Source organism: Denticeps clupeoides, chromosome 7 (assembly GCF_900700375.1).
Source record: "Denticeps clupeoides chromosome 7, fDenClu1.1, whole genome shotgun sequence".
NCBI classification, from domain to species: domain Eukaryota; kingdom Metazoa; phylum Chordata; class Actinopteri; order Clupeiformes; family Denticipitidae; genus Denticeps; species Denticeps clupeoides.
Genome location: NC_041713.1, coordinates 7,851,128 through 7,871,934, shown reverse-complemented (window position 1 = coordinate 7,871,934; position 20,807 = coordinate 7,851,128). Strand labels below are relative to the sequence as shown.

At 42.2% G+C, this 20,807-nt stretch overlaps 1 protein-coding gene across 8 annotated transcripts in view; it reads left to right on the top strand.

The window, feature by feature from the left end:
• The window catches only part of LOC114793508 (RNA binding protein fox-1 homolog 2-like), a 31,529-nt gene that overhangs the window by 6,405 nt on the left and 4,317 nt on the right, over positions 1-20,807 (top strand). For 2 of the 8 annotated variants that reach the window (XM_028985341.1, XM_028985346.1), the window contains exons 2-9: positions 8,863-9,054; positions 9,832-10,002; positions 10,431-10,484; positions 10,709-10,801; positions 17,763-17,850; positions 18,031-18,087; positions 18,545-18,692; positions 19,396-19,438. In XM_028985341.1, the coding sequence (XP_028841174.1) occupies positions 8,863-9,054; positions 9,832-10,002; positions 10,431-10,484; positions 10,709-10,801; positions 17,763-17,850; positions 18,031-18,087; positions 18,545-18,692; positions 19,396-19,438 (846 nt within the window). Of the gene's footprint in view, positions 1-3,586; positions 3,822-8,862; positions 9,055-9,831; positions 10,003-10,430; positions 10,485-10,708; positions 10,802-17,762; positions 17,851-18,030; positions 18,088-18,544; positions 18,693-19,395; positions 19,439-19,791; positions 19,835-20,807 lie in introns of those variants that run through there. The other 6 variants (XR_003750253.1, XM_028985347.1, XM_028985348.1 and 3 more) reach the window with 6 other exon arrangements.

Genomic DNA, 20,807 nt, shown 5'->3' with positions numbered 1-20,807 from the left:
GAGAGAATGAAATAATCTAATTAAAAGTAATTAGAGAGCAATTAAAGCCACTTGAATCTGGGGCACAGGCGGCCAGTGAGAGTGATTGGGCTGGGGAGGGGGGGGTGTCTTTGTTGGCTTGACCGGTGAAGCTTCATTCAAGGCATTTTTACCAGAACAGATGTTCTAAGTGGTGATTCTGTGACCGAAAGGAGATTAATTTATATCTTATGCTAATTTAAAAAAGGATGTTATGTAATTATGCATAATTTAAAATAATGTCAGATAGATGTTATTGCTATGAAAATGTAGGTTTTTTTTTTTTTTTTTTTTAGTTAATCAAGCCCATGTTTGAAAACATTGAGTGAATGGAGGTGCATAGTATTTCTGTCGTGCATTTGGTGTGTAACCAAAACAAGACAATCAACTAAGTGACCATCATTCTGGTCGTGACAAACTGCCTCCACTTACTGCTGCACCTGATTACAGGACATCTCTACTTGTGCTATGTTAAGGCATGCCACAGGGATCTATATTGGGACCATTTTAAAAATATTCCATATGATTACTTTCTTTTGAAGGACAGAGCAATTGTGCGTTCCACATTTGCCCTAAGTGTTTAGATTTAAAATGTACATCTACATTCATACATATTTAGGGACATATCCAGTCCCTCCCATTACCTGCCTTACTCTGATAGCTCTGCTTTCTGTAAGAACCTGGAATCAGAAAGTGTACTTGATTGAACTGCCGTCTTAGAAGGGTACTTTACCGTAAGGTTGTATCCCACTGAGTATCATAAGACTCCCATTTCATAAATTAGGTTTAAATAAAATTGATGAAGAGGAAATGAGCGTGAGAGACTGAGAACACCGAAAGACTCTTCAATTTTCAGGACTGGTTCTTTGCAGGGTTGTCTGAGAGTGCCACAAATAGCTTTTCTAATCCCTTCGTTTTCACAGTCTGTTAATACATCACATGTCATTTTATGAAGGCTTTGTGTTTCCTTTGTCACACCTCATGCTTTTTCTTCCTGTTTGATGTCAGAAAAATGAAGCACATCTCAGTGGATTTTTGACAGAGATTTAATTTTTTTTGGCCCGAGAATAACCTGCCCTTGCCCTATGTAGGCAGGCTGCCGGATGTGCTTCTCCAATGCAATGTTGACATTGTCCTCCTGAGTATTCCGTCGCAAGGATGCAAGGGACACGTCGAATGCTGACCGATGGTGTGCTTCTCCAGAAAATCCATTAGAGTTCAGATGCTTAGGTGGCTCGGCTGCTGGCTACCCCCCACCCAACACTGAAATCCTAACCATCCTGCCCCCTCCCCCCTCCCTTTCTCAGCCTTTCTCTGCCTTTGGTATGAAGCAGAGTGAGCTCAGCCTCCGACCGAGTCTTATCAGCGGAATGAACACACACACACACACACACACACACACACACACACACACACACACACACACACACACATTCGCTTCGAGATCACAGCCAACTAAAGGCAAACACGCTCGTACGCCCACTCAACACACACTACTTCCAGTCTCTGTCACTCCTATGTACAAGCCCCCCCGCAACACCCACTCACCCAGTTTTATGCACTGGTAGAGGGTCCGTGTGCAGATTTTCGATGAAACCACAGGAGGGTGGTGTTGGGCTGCGACACGCTTCGCCCTCTCACGCAATATTTATTTAATTAATTGGTTTTCCCATCATTCCCAATTTTACCATAACAACAACCACCACCACCTTCTGAATGCAAGAATGCTACAGTCTGGGCATAAATGTATGTTTAATTGATTATTTGAAATCATTGTTTATTTGAGATCTATTTTATTGTTTGGTCAGATTAAGACAATCTAGGAGAAAATAGGAAATTGGTCTATTGACTATGAACAGGTTGGTATATTTAAGGCCATTTCCGACTGCACTGCTATCTTTGTGAAGAATTGGTCTTTAAAGCCGCACAGCTTTCCCTGTTGTTGAATTGGTCCCAGGCCTTCAGGGCTGAACCCGTCCAAGTTACAGCATGCCACATCACAGGCTCCTGCTGTGACAAAGAACATTTTTTTTTTTTCTTCGTTATAATTTTGGGTGGCTTACTTGCACTCGTTTACATTTACGTGAATTAGCAGAGGGTGGGGTAAGAAAAATGCTGTAAATTTTACGGCAGCGGGACATTACTACAACTTTGTAAAGGAGCTTTGGATGATGCCGCACAACATAACACTCGAGTAATTCTCTGTTTTGCCCCATGTGGGTGTGCAATTTTAAGTGGCCGTGTCAGTGCGGAGTCACTGTGTTAATCAGTATTACTGTTGAAATAACAGAGTTAGAGTTTGACCCCTGTTTTATCGGCGTGGCTGGCTGGGTGAGTGGGTTGGTCCGTGCGTATGAGGAGATTAATGGAAAGTGCCTTTTGTTTAATGTGTTGCTGTGTTGCTAGCGTGTGTGTTCGACACGAGGAGAGACGGTGCAGTAAATACAGACGTGTGTGTATTTGTGTGTGTGTGTCAGCGCGTTCTGGCTCTGTGTAGTTAATCCTTAGATCATCCTCTATTCATCCTCTCATCCTCCTCACTTACACCCTAATCCTGTCATCCCTCACTCTTTCTCTTCCCCCATCCCGTTATCCTTTTATCTCCATCCTGTTATCTGTCTGCTGCATCCGCTGCTCCCTTTTTTCGCCCCCACCCCGAGCAGAAATGAACATATGTGCTGTTATTGATGGGGATATGTGATGGCTGTTATGAGTCGGGGTGGAGGGAATGGCAATCTGTGACTTGGCAACACATGATACATCCCTATTGTTGCCATATGTGCTTTTTTTTTTTTTTTTTTTTTTTTTTTTTATAAAAATGTAAATTTCAGGTTTACAGATTGAAAGTCTTTTCAAAATGTTTTGCTGGTTATTTGCTTGGAATTGATTTTTATTAATTTAATTTGCTTTAATTGGCTCAGTATATAAATACCTGCTGAAGGTGTAATGTTAGGTGTATGGGTTTAAATTGGATTGGGTCGCCTGTGTGTTCCATACGATACGTAAGTGACAGTAGTCTGTGCGGGTTTACCTGTTTATTTATTTCCTGATCTTTTTGTGCTGCCCATATTGCTGTGCCTTTAATTTAGTCCTACCAGCCACCCACCCACCCGCACGCCGTGGCCTGGTGCTGCTGATGCACCATGTGCAGTGCAGACATTTGGGAGCTGAGCAAGGAAAAAAGCGGTATAACCCTTTCTCTCCCTCGCTCCAGTGCTGCTACAGCGCAGAGACGACCAGGCCAGAGCCTTGACATGTTGCCATCCGATAAATAAATGATCAAAGAAGAAAAGTGGGGGGAGAGGAAAAAAAAAAAAAAGCTGCAATGCGGTGGGTTTGCGATCCAGCATGAAGCCAGCCAAACATCATCTCTCAGGATCGCGAGAAGCCAGTCGTTTATTTGCTCGCGCAAAGAGAGGAAGAGTGGAGCACGAGCGGAAAGATGGATTGCTGCATGACTGAGGGATGGGCCGAGGTGTAGAGGGAGGGCTGGAAGGCCTGGAGGTGGGATGAGTTTTTTTTTTTTTTTTTTTTTTTTTTTTTTTTTTTTGAAGGAAAGGAGACAAAAAATGCTAAGCAGTGGGAGTGGCTCTTTTGATGTGAGAAGTGCTGAGTCCAACTGTCAGGAAGAGACACATGTCGAGACTGCAATAGAAATGTCTGAGTGACACAAGACCAAGGACACCAGTGCCTTCTGGAGTAGTGCATGATAGGGAGTATTTGAGTTTCTCCCTCAGTGGAAGAGAACAGATTTGCACCTTTTGGACGTCATGTTGGGACTGCATTATCATTCCCTTTTGCCGGTGAGTTTCGTATTTTCCTGGTTCGTTTTCCCCAGAAAGCATTTTAGCACGAAACGCTGCGTATCTGATGTGTGGTTAAATAGAGATTCGGGCCTTCTGGCACATTGTATTTGTACAGCTTGTTCGCTGCAGCTCTGGTGATTTAATAAGGGTGCTGCTTTTTCGACCCACATATGAGCTGGGCAGCCGGGTGCCCTTATTTTTTTTTTATTTTATTACATTTTTTTGCAATTATTTGCATTGGTTTTTACACCTCCAAAACAAATCCTTTAAAAAATGCAACTGAGGAGTTATGTCTGTATGTTTCTAATGAGCAGCGTTCTTCTGGCTAACCAGCTGCTGTAAGTCTGCTGTGCCCTGACTTGTCCTGAAGCCTGCAAATTCTTCCAAGGCCCTGGAGGTCCCTGAGTCAACTTTTTTTTTTTTTTTTTTTTTTTTTAAACGACCTTTTCTGGTTTCTGATTTGGCCGTGTTTTGGTCTGTAGTTTGGGTTGGGGGTCGTTGGGGTAATTTACAGGAACTCTTTTTGTCTTGTCAGCTGTCGTTGCAACCACCCCTCCCCTCCCCATCTTTGCCCGCGAATGAAAGGAACAGGTGCCCGGTAACAGTTGTCGAGCCAGTCCACTTGGCACAATTGGTAAAAATCCCCTTATGCACTCTGGGTCAGTCTATAGTTACTTTTCCCCCCACTGTCACGGAGGTTAGAATAACTTCAAGAAATGTCTTACATTATTTGTATTATTTGATCTGTTATACAGTGCTTTCTTCAAAGCAATTGAACCTTTTTGTCCTATTTAATTTCCCTCCTGAGGGCTGAAGCAGCTGTTATCTAAATGTTCCACCCCCAACCGCCTTACACCCCACTCTGAGCAAATGGTGTTGGGGGCAGGGTGGGGAGAGGTGAGATTGTGAGTGTGAATGGATTTTAAAAGTGACATCCTTATCCTTCTATACCCAGTGGGGATGAAGATGGACATGCACTGTTTCGTTGAGTGTTGCAGCATTTGCAACGCTTGAAACGTTAAAAGTAACACTTTTTAAATGTGCTGCAAATGTAACTGCAGTCTCAGCTAATCTACTGTAGGCAATAGATGACACCGCTAGTAGAAATTTGAAAAATGTACAATAAAACCGTATATAAGTGGTGATGGTGCTGTATTCTCATGTTAATGGTAATGTTGAGTCTTGCCTAAAGGGTTTTTGATTCAGTGTGTGTGTGTGTGTGTCCCATCCTTTTGTGTGTTTATTTGAGCATGTAACTGCTTGGGGGGGATCGTAATGTGGTGATGGAGAAGAGACATAGCAGGGCCTGAAAGTATTTGTGCAGCTCCACCCATGTGTTTCCCTACCAGGGTGGGAGTGACTGCAGCACAGGCCGTGAGCTCATTCTCTCTGTCCCTCATGGAAACTAGACCATTTGTACCTCCAGCTGCAGGTGGATTCATGAAGTCACTTTCTGGGGTCCTGTGTGTGTGTGTGTGTGTGTGTGTGTGTGTGTGTGTGTGAGTAATTTTTTTCTCTCTTCCCCTTCAAAGCTTACTACAGTTCTTGCATTTATGGAATTTATCAGATGCCCTTATCCAGAGCGACTTACAATCAGTAGTTACAGGGACAGTCCCGCTGGAGACACTCAAGGTTAAGTGTCTTGGTCAGGGACACAATGGTAGTAATTGGGTCGTCTGGTTCACTTCCACCCTAAAAAGATGCTCCTTTTTTAAACAAATGTTGATATTAGTTCCTCATTATTAGGATTTTTAATAGGGGCATATAATTCTGCAATTTAACATGAGCACGTTTATTTCATACAGTGAAACTACGCATGGTATTTCCTGGGGAAATATAAAAAATATGCAAGCACTGCGTATACTGGGGCCTACAATGCAGCATTAACCAAGGTAGTTGTTCACCTGCGGCTCCACAATACATCTACAGGCGCGAACTGGAGAGGTTCATCAGACTGGCTGCTAGATATTTTCAGAAGCTCCTGCTGAGGTGCTCCGGAGGTGACGTGATGCAGTCACAGTGGCCTGATTATTGCGGTACTACTGTTGATTCGCTTAAAACCAGATTATCTTCCCTTTCCTTTTGCATCACTTTCACAAAACTGCAAATTAGTGTGGAACTTTCCACAGTGGGTGGCGCTAAGTGGAATATCAGGAGTCTCGTTGGCCTTCGACGTTTAAAGAGGTGTGGTCTTGCAGTCGTATGGAACTCCAAAGTGTTTAAAATTAAATACAACATTAAGAAATAAGAGAATGATAATAGCAACATAAAATTGTGAATTATCTGAACACATTTTGATATACAGCTATATAAATGTACTTATTATTGTGTGATATTATTTGATGGTCATTATTTTTATCAAACACGGGTTTTTATTTCATTTCAACAGTTTTTAATTCCTAAATTTAAAATGAAATTGTGAGGACCACTGGCGATCTCAAGGTTGGGAATGACCATTCTAAGCGATTATCAACCTCTCTGAGTAACTCAGAAACTGATTTTCTGCAGAGGAGAAGGCGCTGCAGCAGAAGACTTAAATCGACACTTCGTGTGCTATTGCTTATGTCTGAGCAAAGGAGCAGCCAATCACACAACTAGCTACGCCCTGTCTCTCTTGATTGACAGACGAAGTCATTCTGCTGAAAATGCTGACTGAAAAACATTATTTTCTTTATTAAAAACTGCTGAAATGAAATAAAACAATGACCACGAAAAAATGTAAGCACACACACCCATGCAGAACGCAATATATTTCACAATAAGAAGCTGTATATCAAAACGTGTGTAATTATTTCACATGTTTTTATATTTCCATTATATATAACTCTCTTGTTTATTCATGTGGTTATTTGTTTCATTATGTTGTATTTATGTCATTTGAACACTCTGGCGCTCCATGTAATTGGTCACCATTATTATTTTTAGAACCATTTATTCAGTCAAGGTGAAGACGGGACACTCCCACGGAAAATGAAGCCGAGGGAGGGGAACCCACGGCGCCGTCTGCAGCAGGGGCGTGAACGCGGAGGCCGTGCGTGCGTGCGTGCGTGCGTGCGTGCGTGCGTGCGTGCGCACGTGCGCGTGACCGTTTTTTGAAAGTAACGCCGCGTATAAACCATAAAGGTGGGCGCGGAGCGTCTGGCCCGGTTCTCTCCCCTCTCTCTCTGTGTTTTTATACGCAGAAACGCATGGGGTCTCAGGTAACGCCCTCCCTTCGTCGCCTCCTTTCTCCCTGCGCGCTTTATACGCTTTTTTCCCCCCGAGCTGCGTTGCTTGAAACAAAGTTAACGCGCGAAAATGGACGCGCGCGCGCCCGCACAGGTAAATGTCGCCGCTTTCTTTCTTTTTTTTTTTTTTTACTGTCGCGTTGGTTTAACGCAACCCTCGTCTTGTGCATCGACCCAGCGTGATTGTCACTCGGCGCGTGTTTTTAATGTGCGACTTGGCCGCAGGAGCGTAAATAAATCACGAGATAGACATCATGCACTGGTCGCTGGTCATTGCTCGGGTGTTCTTTTATTAAAAGAGAGAGCGATCATTCATTTTTATTATTTTTTTTTTTTTTACTGTGTATTTATTGCCTAGTTCTCAGATAAGATGATGGTGTTCCCACACAGTAACTGCACCGTGCCCTCTCCTGCCTCCCGGGCTTCTAACCCACAGCACCTCAACTTCGTGTGTTGGCATGATGGAGCGATAGGAGCGAAAATATCCCACTTCTCCGCTCTGTTCTCTCGCTTTCTTCCGTGCAGCAGAAATATCTCTCTCTTTCCGCCGTAGACGCTTCGCCACGGCGACTCGACCCGGTGGACGCACCGAGAACGCCGCCTTTAGGAGCATGTCACTTGCTGAACTGTGACACGCTTGCCACCTTTTTGCATCTCTCTCCCTCTCTCATTTTCCCCCCCGTCTTCTCTGTAGTTAACGTAGCGTGCTGCCTTGAGCGTGTTGCTAAGTGTGCGCTGGCCTGTCACAGGCCCCTGAGTTTGATGATTACATAACGGGCTAATTTTTCCATGGGACGTCACCAGAGCCTCCCAAGTGTGCTGTTAAGGGTTGCCCTGCTTTTTGTCTGTCTGTGTTTTGCACTTAAGACTCGTCTTCTACCTCGAAGGGGTTCTGTGAGAAAATGGAGATGCTGTGGTATGGCTGCATTAGAACAAGCTGCAGGCCAGACTTTTTTTTTTTTTTTAATGTAAGGTAAAATCTCAGGATTTGACTCCTTTTCATTCTTGACCAATGTCCTTTCGAGGTACGAGTGCACCTCACAGGCCTGATTGTGCATACTCCAGCTTATCCCTGTAATGCGCCGAAGCAGAAATGGGCATCAGACAAATTGCGTTCCTCCTCCATAACGCTCGCGCTGCGCTGAAATCCATAACCCCTCCCCACCCCCCACCCCCCTCGCGGCGTGCAACTGTCCGTTTAAATAAAGCCGAGATCTATACAAATGGTTGGCCCTGTGTGATGTGCTGCTACCGTGGGTGGCGTGTGCATCGTTGTGTAGCAATGTGTGTATCAAATTTTCAAGCCCTCAATAATAGATGTGGTTGCTGTGAATATTTCATGGTAGACTGAAACCCACTGGCTGTCAGGGCTGCGGAGAGAATGGAGGAAGGAGGGCAAAAAGCAGGAGGGAGAGTGAAATATAATAGGCACTTTTTTTTTTTTTTTTTTTTACCCTCTCTCCCTCCACTGCTGTCAGCATGATGAATTAACCCGGAGCTGCACAATAAACCGGTGAAAGCCCGTGACCGCTCCCACCCCTTCTAAATATTCCGTATTTCTGATTTGAGAGGCTTTTTAATTTTAAAAGTTTAAATTGAGCGGCTTAGGACACAAAAATAAATCAACTTATTCATGGAAGTGATGTGATGTGTAGGTTCAGTTGCACCTCCACATCCACTCCTGCAGCTTCGAGCGTCCTGTAGCTGTTGTCAATGACCACGAGACTCCCGGAACCAAAGGGGGAAATGGGATGTCTGCAAATCTGCTAAACCAACATTTATTCACATCGTATGGTTTCTCTTATTTCCAGGGAGCCTCAGACTCAGCCACTGGCCAAGAGGGATTAGTGGCCTTTTCCAACTTTCCCCCTCCACCACCACCTCAGAATGGGCTTGGTGCGGAGTTTTCGGGAGCCCTGTATAACCCTGGACCACAGGGCCAGACAGAGTCAGCTACAGGGTCAAATGGCCTGACCACTGCCCCCAACAATGTGAGCACACCAGTAAGTCTATTTCTTTTTCTTCTTATGTTAATAGCCATGACCAAATGATGAAGGAGGCTAATTTTACATTTACATTTATGGCATTTATCAGACGCCCTTATCCAGAGCGACTTACACTCAGTAGTTACAGGGACAGTCCCCCCCTGGAGACATTCAGGGTTAAGTGTCTTGCTCAGGGACACAATGGTAGTAAGTGGGATTTGAACCTGGATCGTCTGGTTCATAGACAAGTGTGTTACCCACTAGGCTACTACCACCCTTTTAATGGTGCCCCCCTCCCAACGTTGTACTACATTTACAGCACTTATCAGACGCCCTTATCCAGAGCGGTTTACAGTCACCCTGGAGACATTCAGGGTTAAGCGTCTTGCTAAGGGACACAATGGTAGTAAATGAGGTTTGAACCTGTGACTTATTGGTTGTCTAGTTCATAGGCAGGTTTTTGTTATGCACTATGCTACTACCACCCCTTTTTTGTTGGTACATTTGCCCATCTTCATCATGCAAAAACTTTTTCTTATTCAAGAAAAACACAGTCTTCTAGTACATTTGCAAGAAGATGACAGTTTCCAACATGCTTTTTCAAGGGAACCCATTACTAATGAGGCAAAATTCTGAGGCATTAAAAGGGCTGCAGAGAAAATCCTGCGTTGTATAGGCTCTTGAGGATGGCAATTTCCTGCCCTTAGACTAAAGCATATGCAAACAAGTGGAGAGTCAAGAGCATTGACATGAATAAATGGCGAAAGGAGGATTAAAATTTCCATCCCTCTCCAGCAGACAGAAGGCTCCTCTCAGGCTGAGGTTCAGTGCGGCGCTGCGAGTGGGTCTGGAGGGTCAGGAGCATCTGGGGGTGACCACTCAGAGCCCAAAGGAACCCCAAAGCGCCTCCACGTCTCCAACATTCCTTTCCGCTTTCGAGACCCAGATCTCAGGCAGATGTTTGGGGTAAGAACATCTTTATGTGTCTCCTTGGTTTTTTTTTTTTTTTAAAGCCTTCCTAATAACGACACACAGGAGCATTAGGAGGCCTGTAGCATTAGGCTTCCATTACTGCTGCTGGATGGAACCCAGGTTCTGCTGGAGGCAGGGAACAGAAGTCATTATGGTCACATTAGAAAATGATGCCTCCTGTTTGCATGGGGTTATGGCTGAAACGAAGTAGTCAGTAATGGGTGTAAGTGCAATGGAGAAAAGAAGAAACCAAAGAAAAGGACTCTTGACTGAAACAGGCTAATGGTGCATTTAGTATTTAGTATTGCAATGGTGCCCCCTAGTGTACACACTGAATTTACCCAGTCATGGTTTATGTAAGAGTTTTTTGTTGTTAATATAAACCTATGTTCTATTTTTCATACCTCAATTTTTTCTTATAGCAATTTGGAAAGATTCTTGATGTAGAGATCATTTTCAACGAAAGAGGCTCAAAGGTGAGTGTACAGGACCTAATGCCTGACCACAGATTGATTTCGCAGATACTAAATTTTGTATAGATGCGGTTGCATTTCTTCAAATGATTGCCGTCAGGGGTGGTCACTTACGACCAATGGGGAAAAAAAAATATTATAAAATAATACTTGACACACACTCATTATAATCTCACTTTGTGTTTCTTCTTTTGTTATTTCCTTTTTCTGACTGTCTTTGTGAACAGGGCTTTGGGTTTGTAACATTTGAGACGAGTGCTGATGCTGAGAAGGCTCGTGAGAAGCTTCATGGCACATTGGTAGAGGGCCGCAAGATTGAGGTAACTTTTTATTTGTTTTATTTAGTTTTTATTTACCACCAACATGTTTACATCCCTTGTCCCTTTGCTTGTACACATTTTTTTGCCTTGTTCCTGTCACCATTCTTATCACTGTTATGCCCTGTGACCCTGTTTTGGCTATGCTGTTGTTGCAGATTTTCTGTTCATTAAATCAGTTGTTTTGGTTTTAGTTCTTATTTTCTCTGGGGCCAAACATGTGGGTGTAAAGACAAACTGGCATGACTACTTTCATCTTGCACAATTAAAAATCTTTTTATGTTTTTATCCACTGATATGTTGTCCACTTCTAGTTTCTTAGTATGCAGCATGTTCTATGACATCCTGCAACAATGCATGGAAAATCTCACATAAAATGCCTTAATTTTGTTTTAATCGGCCAGATTACACCTTTATTTATTTAATTTTTTGTTTGTTTATTTGTTTATTTATGCGTGGCTGAATTATTAATGTGCCTTTAGTTCATTGCCCAGCATGACAGATTGGCAATATGCATGCCCCTTCCCAAGTTACTGTTATACTTTTTTTTCCATGTACCAATCCAAGGCCTTGTTGTACGGCCTGCTGTTACTGGAGGATGGACCTGGGATGTTGCATGTTTTTTTTATTTTTTATTTTAGAACATTTCTTTAAGAATGATCTAATGAAATTCTGCACTCCCTGTTCTCTTGAAGCTGTTTTCAAATGAAATGCCTAGCAAAATGTGATTGTGCATGGGCTTCTCTACAGTGGTTATCATTTGTTTTATTTAATGGTGCATATGATGTGACACAATTGTGCATGAATGTTTTTCTTCAATCTTTTATTTTCCTCTTTGATTTTTTTTTTAATATGCTTTAATCTGACACTCTTCAGTCAATCAGCAAGTTGAATGGATACTGACAAAGCATGAGTAGAATCCAATATGCTGTAGTGGAAATTCTAGTGCAGCTGGCACCTTAACAACCTGTTCAGTCCATTGGGGGTCCTTTAAACATTGTCTCTGTAGCCTCCTGATTTTGTAATATTTCATTTCTTTTTTGCATGGTATAACAAGGAGGTGGTTTGTGTTCCTCTGTTTCTGTATCTCAGACTTATTTTGCATCACTTCTGCATGAGGTAGATCTCTTACTGTATCGTGCTGTGTATCTATTTACATCTTACTGCTGCATGGGTTAATGTAGGATGGCTGGGTTTGTGTGGTAGTGCATGAGTCTAGAGAAGCCTCAGTTGATGCTCAATAAATTGATATGTAACGGCAAAGTCCCATCAGTGTTTTTGCTGAAATAGTCTATTGCAAAATTGTAACAATGTTACTTTGAAAAGTTGGTTTCACATTTGAAGGCAGAGGAAACAATCAATCCTTTAAAAATGCTATGGTTCTAGACCAGTGCCTTGTTGCATACCAGTGTTATGTAGTTCTAAATGCCCATTTCTGTCATGTGACCTGATTTTGTCTGCATTTAGTTGATTGTGCTTATCACAGAATGCTGAATTGAGATTGTTGCAATTTAATGTAAATGCAGGTTAATTATAGTAAAATGAAGGATGTAATTGATTTAGCATAAATTCACTGTAGCTAAAGCTCCAGTTGATCTTTGATTAACAAAAAAAAAAAGTTAAAATAGCTGAATATTTAGTGGCAGATGTAATGTTTGGATCTCATTGTACTGATATTTTGAGCATAAGTGCATGTTTTTTTAAGAGGTCTTTTAAAAGTACCCGTGGCTCATGTGCATGCTTGTATTTAGAGTAGAGACCTGTATAGTGTATGACCCTATTTTATTACGTCTAAGCTCACTTCTTAATGTCTGGGAGAAAAGCAAAAACTCTGCGCTTTGAAGAGGTCACTTTCCTGTGCGCTTCAAATGCATTCATGTAAGTGGTCAAAATTCACTTGTCCTCCTTTGTCTTCCCCTTTTTTTAAGTGTGCGTGTGTCTGAAACGTTTGCAACAGACTTGAATCACAGTAGAGTTGGTGGTGGTGTGTGATGGGTGTGCACTTTCATGTCACTGAAGGGTTATTCCACTGTAGACATCCCTGGCTCCTCTGCAACTATTCTAAACCCATCTAATCTACCCTAAACCCCAATTCATTGCACCTCAGAGCACTGTGCTGTGGAATACCCCATGTTTAAACCACGGTTTGGGCCCCCCCCCCCCTTCCCTGTGCTGTCCAGCCATGCTTAAATCTTCCATTCCACAGTACATTCCTGATGTACATTCATCATTTAATCGCATGCGCACTGTTAACATGGTGGAAATTGGTGGCAAGGCCTACATGGCGCAGAGTTTTTGCCAGGCCTGAGGCAGACTGTGGTAGAAAGTGAGTGGGCTTGTTTGTGAGGCTACCTGCCAGTGTCGGTGCTCTGCATGTCTCTGTAGAGTGTCTCATCAGCAGTGGGATGAAGGAAACCCTGGATTTAGCGTTGTCACTGCATGGCTGTCAGACTAGTTGTAGACTGGAGTGTGTGCAACACTGAACTCCTCCGTTCCTGGTCTTGCATGGCTAACGATGAGTACTGTGGTCATTGAATGACGGATTCTCTGTGCTGTGGAGTCAAGGGAAGCTGCATCAGCCTTCACTTAAATCTTCCACTCCCAGTCGTCGTGGAATTTTCCTGAAATGGAGTCTGACAACACAATTGAACAGATTTAAGTGAATGCTGTGTGGTTTTTCCCATAACTTCAGGTGTACAGATCTTCACCACCTAGGCTGTTTTAATCCAAAATGGTGTACGCTTTGGACTTGGCTTTTGTTGTTGGTCAGTGTTTAATCCCAGTTTGCATGATGAAATGTGAAAAAAGGGTTCAGTATGTGGGTTTTACTTTGGTTGTGGATGTGTGTAGATAGGTGTGTGTGTGTGTGTGTGTGTGTGTGTGTGTGTGTGTGTGTGGTGTGAGAGGAAATGAAAACTGGTGTGTGTGCCTTTCCTCTCCATTCTGTATCCTTCTCTATCTTCCAGATGTCGTCGTCTTTTCTCTTTTTAAATTTATTTTTCTTATTTCATGCTCCACTCTTCTCTCTCCATGCCAGTCAAGTGTTTTCATCCCATGGTCTCCTCTCCCCTGACCTTCCCTTTGTGTAACAGAAGACTCCCTGTAGAAGAATACTTGACCTTTTTCAATCTTCTCTGTCTTGTTTTTCCTGTATCAGTTTACTATTTTTTAGATTAGACATATTCCACCCTACTTTCATTTATCCTTCACTCTTCTTTGGGTTCTTCCAGTAATCAGGGTTTATGAAAGCGGATAACTATAAAACCTATTTCCACACTGGGCCAGTTCTCCCTCCTTTTATAGGAGGCTTGTTTAAAGGGGTCAGCATTGGTGCCCGGAGCCTGTGTTGTGATGGCTGTAAAGTCTTTTCACTTCTGATGAACCCACTTAGCTGGTAGTGCAGTCATCTGATATCTCATAGTGGCCATCACACGATGAACTACTTTCCTTCTCTTTCAAGATAGTTACCATTTATCATCTGTTGAGAAATAATTTTAACAAATAACATGGTTTCAGAACCTCTTACCCTCATTTTTCCTTTGACATTTGGGGGGGGAGGGTTACATTTGCTTTTATTTGTTGGATTGTTGGTTTATTTGTTTATTATATTTTTCTGTTTCCCTGATGACTTCTATGTGTGTTGTTGTCAGTCTCCACGGTAACCACTCGCGTGTCCTCACGCTGTTTCTTCAGGAACGGTAAGTTGTGTACATACGACATCACTGACTGACCCTTCCCCATCTTTTATATTCTAATGCAGAATTGCTGTTTCATTTTATAGATGTTTAATTCTATAAAACATCTGCAGATCAACAGACTAATTTGGGATTGACTAATTTGCTTTCTTAATTGGAGAGAGCCGTAATTTAGTGCAAGCGGGAATTACACCCTGAGATATGATAATCATTTTTGTATATTCTAACCTTGGAAAACTGCAACGATTAAAAATGGATGTGTCCTGTTCCACTGTGAGCATGAAAAATTATCATCAAGCAGTCCAATGAACAGAATGGTGCACAGTGCAGCACTTAAACTTGCTGTTGCAGGGAATGTTAATTAAAACAGGGAAGGCAAGGTTAGACGACGCGGTAATTGTTTGGGTGGGCATGACGACAGGCTGAATTTTTGGGAGCTGATATTTGAATAACTCGCGACTAGAATATTGAGCCGAACAGGAGCTGGCGGGAGTGGCAGCATGGGGCAGAGGTCGAATAGACACACTGATATGGCTCTCCGGCAGCCCGGCCAAGGTGCTAGCAGCATCTGCCACCCTCCCTTCTACCTCCCTCCCACCCCACCACCCCGTTTCCCGTCATTAACGTCTCCCCGGGAATGCCCATGATAAATGGTCCTTCTCTTTACCAATGACATGGCTGATCAGATTCCATTCCATTAATTCCTTGTTGCGTTTGGTTTGTTTCTGTTCTTTTTCGTTTGGTTGAACCATGAATTAATTCTAAAAATTAGGAATGGCAAACCTGATAACACCGATGTTTGTGAGGGGGTGGTGCTCTGCAACAGTCCGCTTTTGATGAATGAATGACAACTTTTGGCACTGATGCCATAACTAAGCACCTAAGCATCATGTGTTCTTTTATTTATTTATGTATCTATCTATTTATTTATTTATTTAATTCCCAGGCCAGTGTAGTGTCTGGGAATTAAATTTTGTATTATTTATTTTTACATTTTTTGTTGAATTGCGGTATTAACCCTTATGCGGCGTTCTGTGCTGTGGGACCCATTTCAGTGTTTACTCAAAGTTGACTTAGAATTAATTCTAAAGAACAAAATGTATTTTTTTTTTGTCATTGAACCAAATATATACATTTTGCAATGTTAGAATCCTTTATATCATGGACTGTTATTTGAACTGACAAATGAAAATAAATTGAGTGCATTTCTACTCATGCACGTTTCTCAAGAGCGGACTGGTAGAGTCCACCGGTGTTGCGTTCCTCTGTGGGGTTGGATCTGTGGAAATTAGCTTTTTATTAGACTTCTAAGTCTCTAAGATGAGAGTGATGGGATCTATCATCACTCAGCCCTCAGTAGGGCTTGACACTGGTTCCACTGGGGCTGCTGGGAGGCTCTTTTCTTTCTTTTCTTTTCTGTCCTTCCTCTCTCCCTTTATTGGACTGCGTGTGTAGTGTGTGTTCTGGTTTCAGTTTGTGACACCGTAATAATGCCTGGCAGTGTTTTACCTGTACTGTGGGTTTTATTTCTTTGTTCTTGTTATGAAGATTGTTATTTTTCCCCTCCCTCCATTCCTCACTTTTAGTAGTCGAGTTTGTAGGAGAATGATCACTGATTCCAAATGCTTTCATTTTTGAGTGACGCACTGGGGTATTATTTTAATTGTTTTAGTTTGGTTCTTGGAAAACCTTTTATTTTTGGTGTTGCTTAATGTAGAAATTTTCTTTTGTTTATTATTTGTTAGTTTTCTTCTCCTACCATCTTTGAGTTTCCCCCTGTTTTTTGTATGTGGACTGGCTCTATATTCTGTCTTCCTCTACCTGTCAATCCTGCATCCTGTTTTCCAGAACTCTCTCTCTCACTGTCAATCTCTATCTTACCTCTCTCTCTCTCTGTATGTGTTGATATGGGAGTGCTGCGATTGTTTTGATTGGTTTCTATGCTGCATCCGATGCTTGCTGATTGGCTGAAATATTTTTTTGTATTATTGTTTTTTTTTTTTTTCTTTCTTTTGTTGGTTCCGTACTCACTTCTTGGTCTTGTGATGCGCCCATATTTGGCTGTGTGTAATTTGTTTATTATAAAAATATATATACATTAATTTTGTTGGACAAATGTTTTTGCACCCCCCTCTTTCTCTCCCTTCTGCTTCTTTGATTTTATTATAGGTTCCTTTGGGATGTAAACACTCTTAAAACACACACACACACAAATCCTAACAAGATGGGCATTTTTGCTGTATTCATTGGTCTGTGTTAACCTGCAGGGAGCTTGGGGAGAGGATGGAAGTGTTCATGATTTTTTGCCCATGCTGCTTTTCAAATGTACTTCCCAGCCACACTTTTTTTTTTTTTTTTAATTCATATTTTTTTATACATAAAATGTCTTTTTACAGCTCTTGTTTCTCTAATTTGCATCTTTTTGTCCTGCAGAGCAATTAATCATGTCACAGCTGTAGCACTCACACGCTACTGCCATAGGTAGAGCGATGCTACTTCCTCAACCACATGAAAGGATCAGGAAATTGATCAGATCCATTAGATGTGATTTATCGCTCATTTTCAATTTTCTAATGCGCTCCCTGCACTTAGTGTGATGCTTGGCGGCTAATTGAATCGCTCCTTGTCACACGCAACGATGGAGATGACGTCAGTCCCATTTTAGATTTGAGGTGGCTTATCCATCCTCTCTTAAATGGCCGCAGCTACAAACACCCACTCGGAGGCTGTGTCGACATATTGCCACCAGGCTCTGTTGTGCCACTAAGTCCCAGCTGCTCATTTTTTTGAGCTTGCCCTCCTACACTTCATTATCCCTGTCCTTCAGATCTTCCTCTTCCCTGCAGCGCGCAGCCGGACATTAAAGGTAGCCCTCATCAGATCACTAGTACCCGGTTAGTTTGTCGCATAATTTGTACCAAAGTCGCATGGCTGAGGTGCCTTGCTGGTGGTTAACTCGTCAGCAGAAGAGAGCGTGGAGCGATGAGCCGCATTAGAAGCATGTCACCCACGCCAGTGCTCTGATCGATCGCCAGAGAAAAGACTGAACAAAAAAGGAGCGTTTTGTTCTCTGTGGCACGTGGCAGCGCATCAGTAGCGTGACTGTTGTCGAGGCAGTGAGCCCACCTCCTTCATTATAGTAATTTGTTGCGTTCATTTTATTGTCTTACAACTCACTGGACTCACTCCTTGATTTTTTTTATTATTTTTTTTGGGTGTGTTAGGTTTTATTTATTTATTATTTCTTTATCTCTCCCCTCCCTGCTCAGGTCAACAATGCCACAGCCAGGGTCATGACCAATAAGAAGATGGTCAGCCCTTATCCTAACGGAGAGGCTCTCAGCGCCTTGCCCTACGGTAACCCAGTCAATTCCATTTCTCACTTTCACATCTGGTCAGGACCTCAACACCCTGGTGCTGGCCGAACTCAAATTTAAACAACTCCATTTTGGACTGATTTTTTTCTCATTCCTCCTGTTTTTCCTCATCTGTTCCTCCACCACACCTTATCCTCACCTTCCACATTCTCCCCAACAGCAGGCTGGAAGCTGAGCCCTGTGGTCGGGGGTATTTATGGACCCGAGCTTTACGCAGGTACTTCTGGTCATCTTTTATATGCTCATTAGGGTCAGAATACACATAAAAAAAATCTTCCTGTATTGGAATAATCATCCTGTCTACCTTACTGTATTAATAAAATGCATCTGTCTGTGGTGCTGATTTCAGGAGGTTTAATCACAAGTAAATAACTTCTGATTAGCATATTGGTCTGAAGATTTGACAAGTTTTTTTTCCATCTTTCTTAAAATACTTTTAGAAGGTTGGAAAGTATTAATTTTCTTAAACTTTTCCTTACTTCTAAACTCATTTTCCTTTATTTAAGATGGTTAATAGAATAAATGTAGAATAGATTTTGTTGATTTTTCTGTGTCTTGGTTTGCAGTATGATTATTTATTTGAAATTTGTGGTTGAGAGAGGTGGGGAGTATGAACCTGCATTAGGAACTGAGGATTACAGGTACTAAGCCACTGCTCTTCCTTCCACATCTAGTTCCAGGTTTTCCGTACCCTACGGCGGCCGCAGCAGCAGCATCCACTGCTGCAGCATTTCGAGGGGCACACCTCAGGGGCCGGGGTCGACCTGTCTACAGTGCTGTTCGTGCTGCAGTTCCACAGCCAGCTATACCAGCCTATCCTGGGTAAGTAGCCTCCACACAGGCAATGCAGTGTTAACATATCAACGCATATATGTATAAACAGGCCTTTACATATGGACAAAAATGTTGACCATTTAGTCGCAGTGTTCGGTGTTATTCTAGGAAGTCCCACTAGATGGAGCTGCCTGTTCAGTTGAACAAAATCTACCATTTCAGACATATTAGAAAGTGTATATCTTAGGTCTCTAATTTAAATGTCAGCAAGTTGATAACGTACATGCAAACTAATGTGATGATCATTAACCTTACATATGAGGTTGTGGTGGTTTGGTCAATTTTGCGGTGCTTATAATGGAATAAAAAAAGTTAATATAACTTCCATACCTGGTCAAGAGAGTTTTGACACATGAGCCCATATGGATGGGTTAGCTCTGTCCAGATTGGAAGCTATATTGACTGCATGCTGCATGGGTGTGAAAAATAACTTGTCTTTTCATTTTTCCCCTGGAACTCCTGTGATGGCTCATCTCATCCCTTTCATCATGGGATCCCCATTCTCTCCATGTTTTTTCTTTTCTCTCTTTTTTTTTTTTCTGCCTCTCATTTTGGTCATCTCTGGCTTCCATACCTGTACACATGAAATGCTCTCTCACTCTCAATCTTTCGTCCTTTTAAATCACTCTCTTGTCACCCCTCACTCCTCATCACATCCCTCTTTTGCACTCTTTTACTCTCTCTCTCTTAGTGTGGTGTATCAGGATGGTTTTTATGGAGCCGCCGACTTATACGTAAGTACTTTCCCCACCCGTCCTCCACTCCTCCCTCCCCTTCTCTCCATCTCCTGCTGTTCTGTCTTGTTTCCCTCTCTTTCTGCATGCGTGTGCATAAATGAGATGCAGGGGGCTGCCCACGTGTGAGCATCAGGCCGACACCTTGTGGGCCTATATTTACATATTCATGCCGTATTCATTTTCAATGACAATGAAAGGTCATGTCACTGCAGATTTGGGGGTTTTTGGGGGAATCTCTAGACTCACATATGGGCCCACACTGGTTGTGTGTTTCCGTGCGCCTGCGTGCGTGTGTGTGTTAAATGCGTGTGAGTCAAGGTTGACATCAGCTGTTTTTGTTCTCTCTATAGAATAGTGTTTCAGGACTCAGTCATTAGTAGCAGATTGCCTCAGGTAGGGTGAATACAAACACAAGTGTGCCTTTCTCACTCAGGTGGTTGTTATGATGTTTATTTTTGAAAATTTAATTTTAAAAATGCTCACCACTTTACTAACCTGCTGGAGTTTTTTTTTTTTTTTTTTTTTTTTTTTTTAATTATTATTATTTTAAGTTAGAGAGACAGTGGTCTGTAAAAAGCACACACTGGCTTTATATGGTTAAGTATATTCTAAAGTAAGGATATATGAAAGTATCTACTTTTGATTGTCACCTAAAAGCCTAAAGTTTGAAATACCACCATGGGGTGTATATACCATGAAGCTTTTGATGGCGACCTCTGACCCCTTTCAGATTTCATCACTATTTCTATTAACCTGCAGCATGACCCTCAATATCTGCATGCAGGCACCTTGCCAACATTTTAACTTTTTCTGTGCTTTCCCCTTTTCTTTTCCCCAGGTTTCTATATTTATATAGATTATATATTTCCTTCTATATACAACGTTAGGCGTTTCATCCATTTCTTAATCTGCAGTTGTAGATCAGGGCGTGCTAACAAAAAAAAAAAAGAAAAAGTAGTGTGCTCATATTAAATTGAATAGGATGCATGCAGCATCTTTTGCAAGGCAGTGGTTGTTACATGTGAGGGGGGTGTGTGTATGCGTGTATGGGCGTGTGTGCTGGTCATCTTTTTTTATTTATTTATTTATTTCTGCCCTTAACTTCTCACTTTGTAATACCTTCAATTGTGGTGTACGTTTTTGATGCCTTGCCGTTGGGGGGGTCAAAAGCAGGGGTCAGTCCATGTCAATTGAATTGATGCATGTTTTTAAGTTAAATGTTGCACATTTCATAACCAGATGAGTATGTGGGTGCATTTAGTGTGGAGACGTCCAAATGTTAGGACAAACAGCTAAGTATGTTAAAGTTAACTTAAATTTAACAGTTTGTACAATCTGGTTAAACAAAAATTCTCATCAGTAGAGC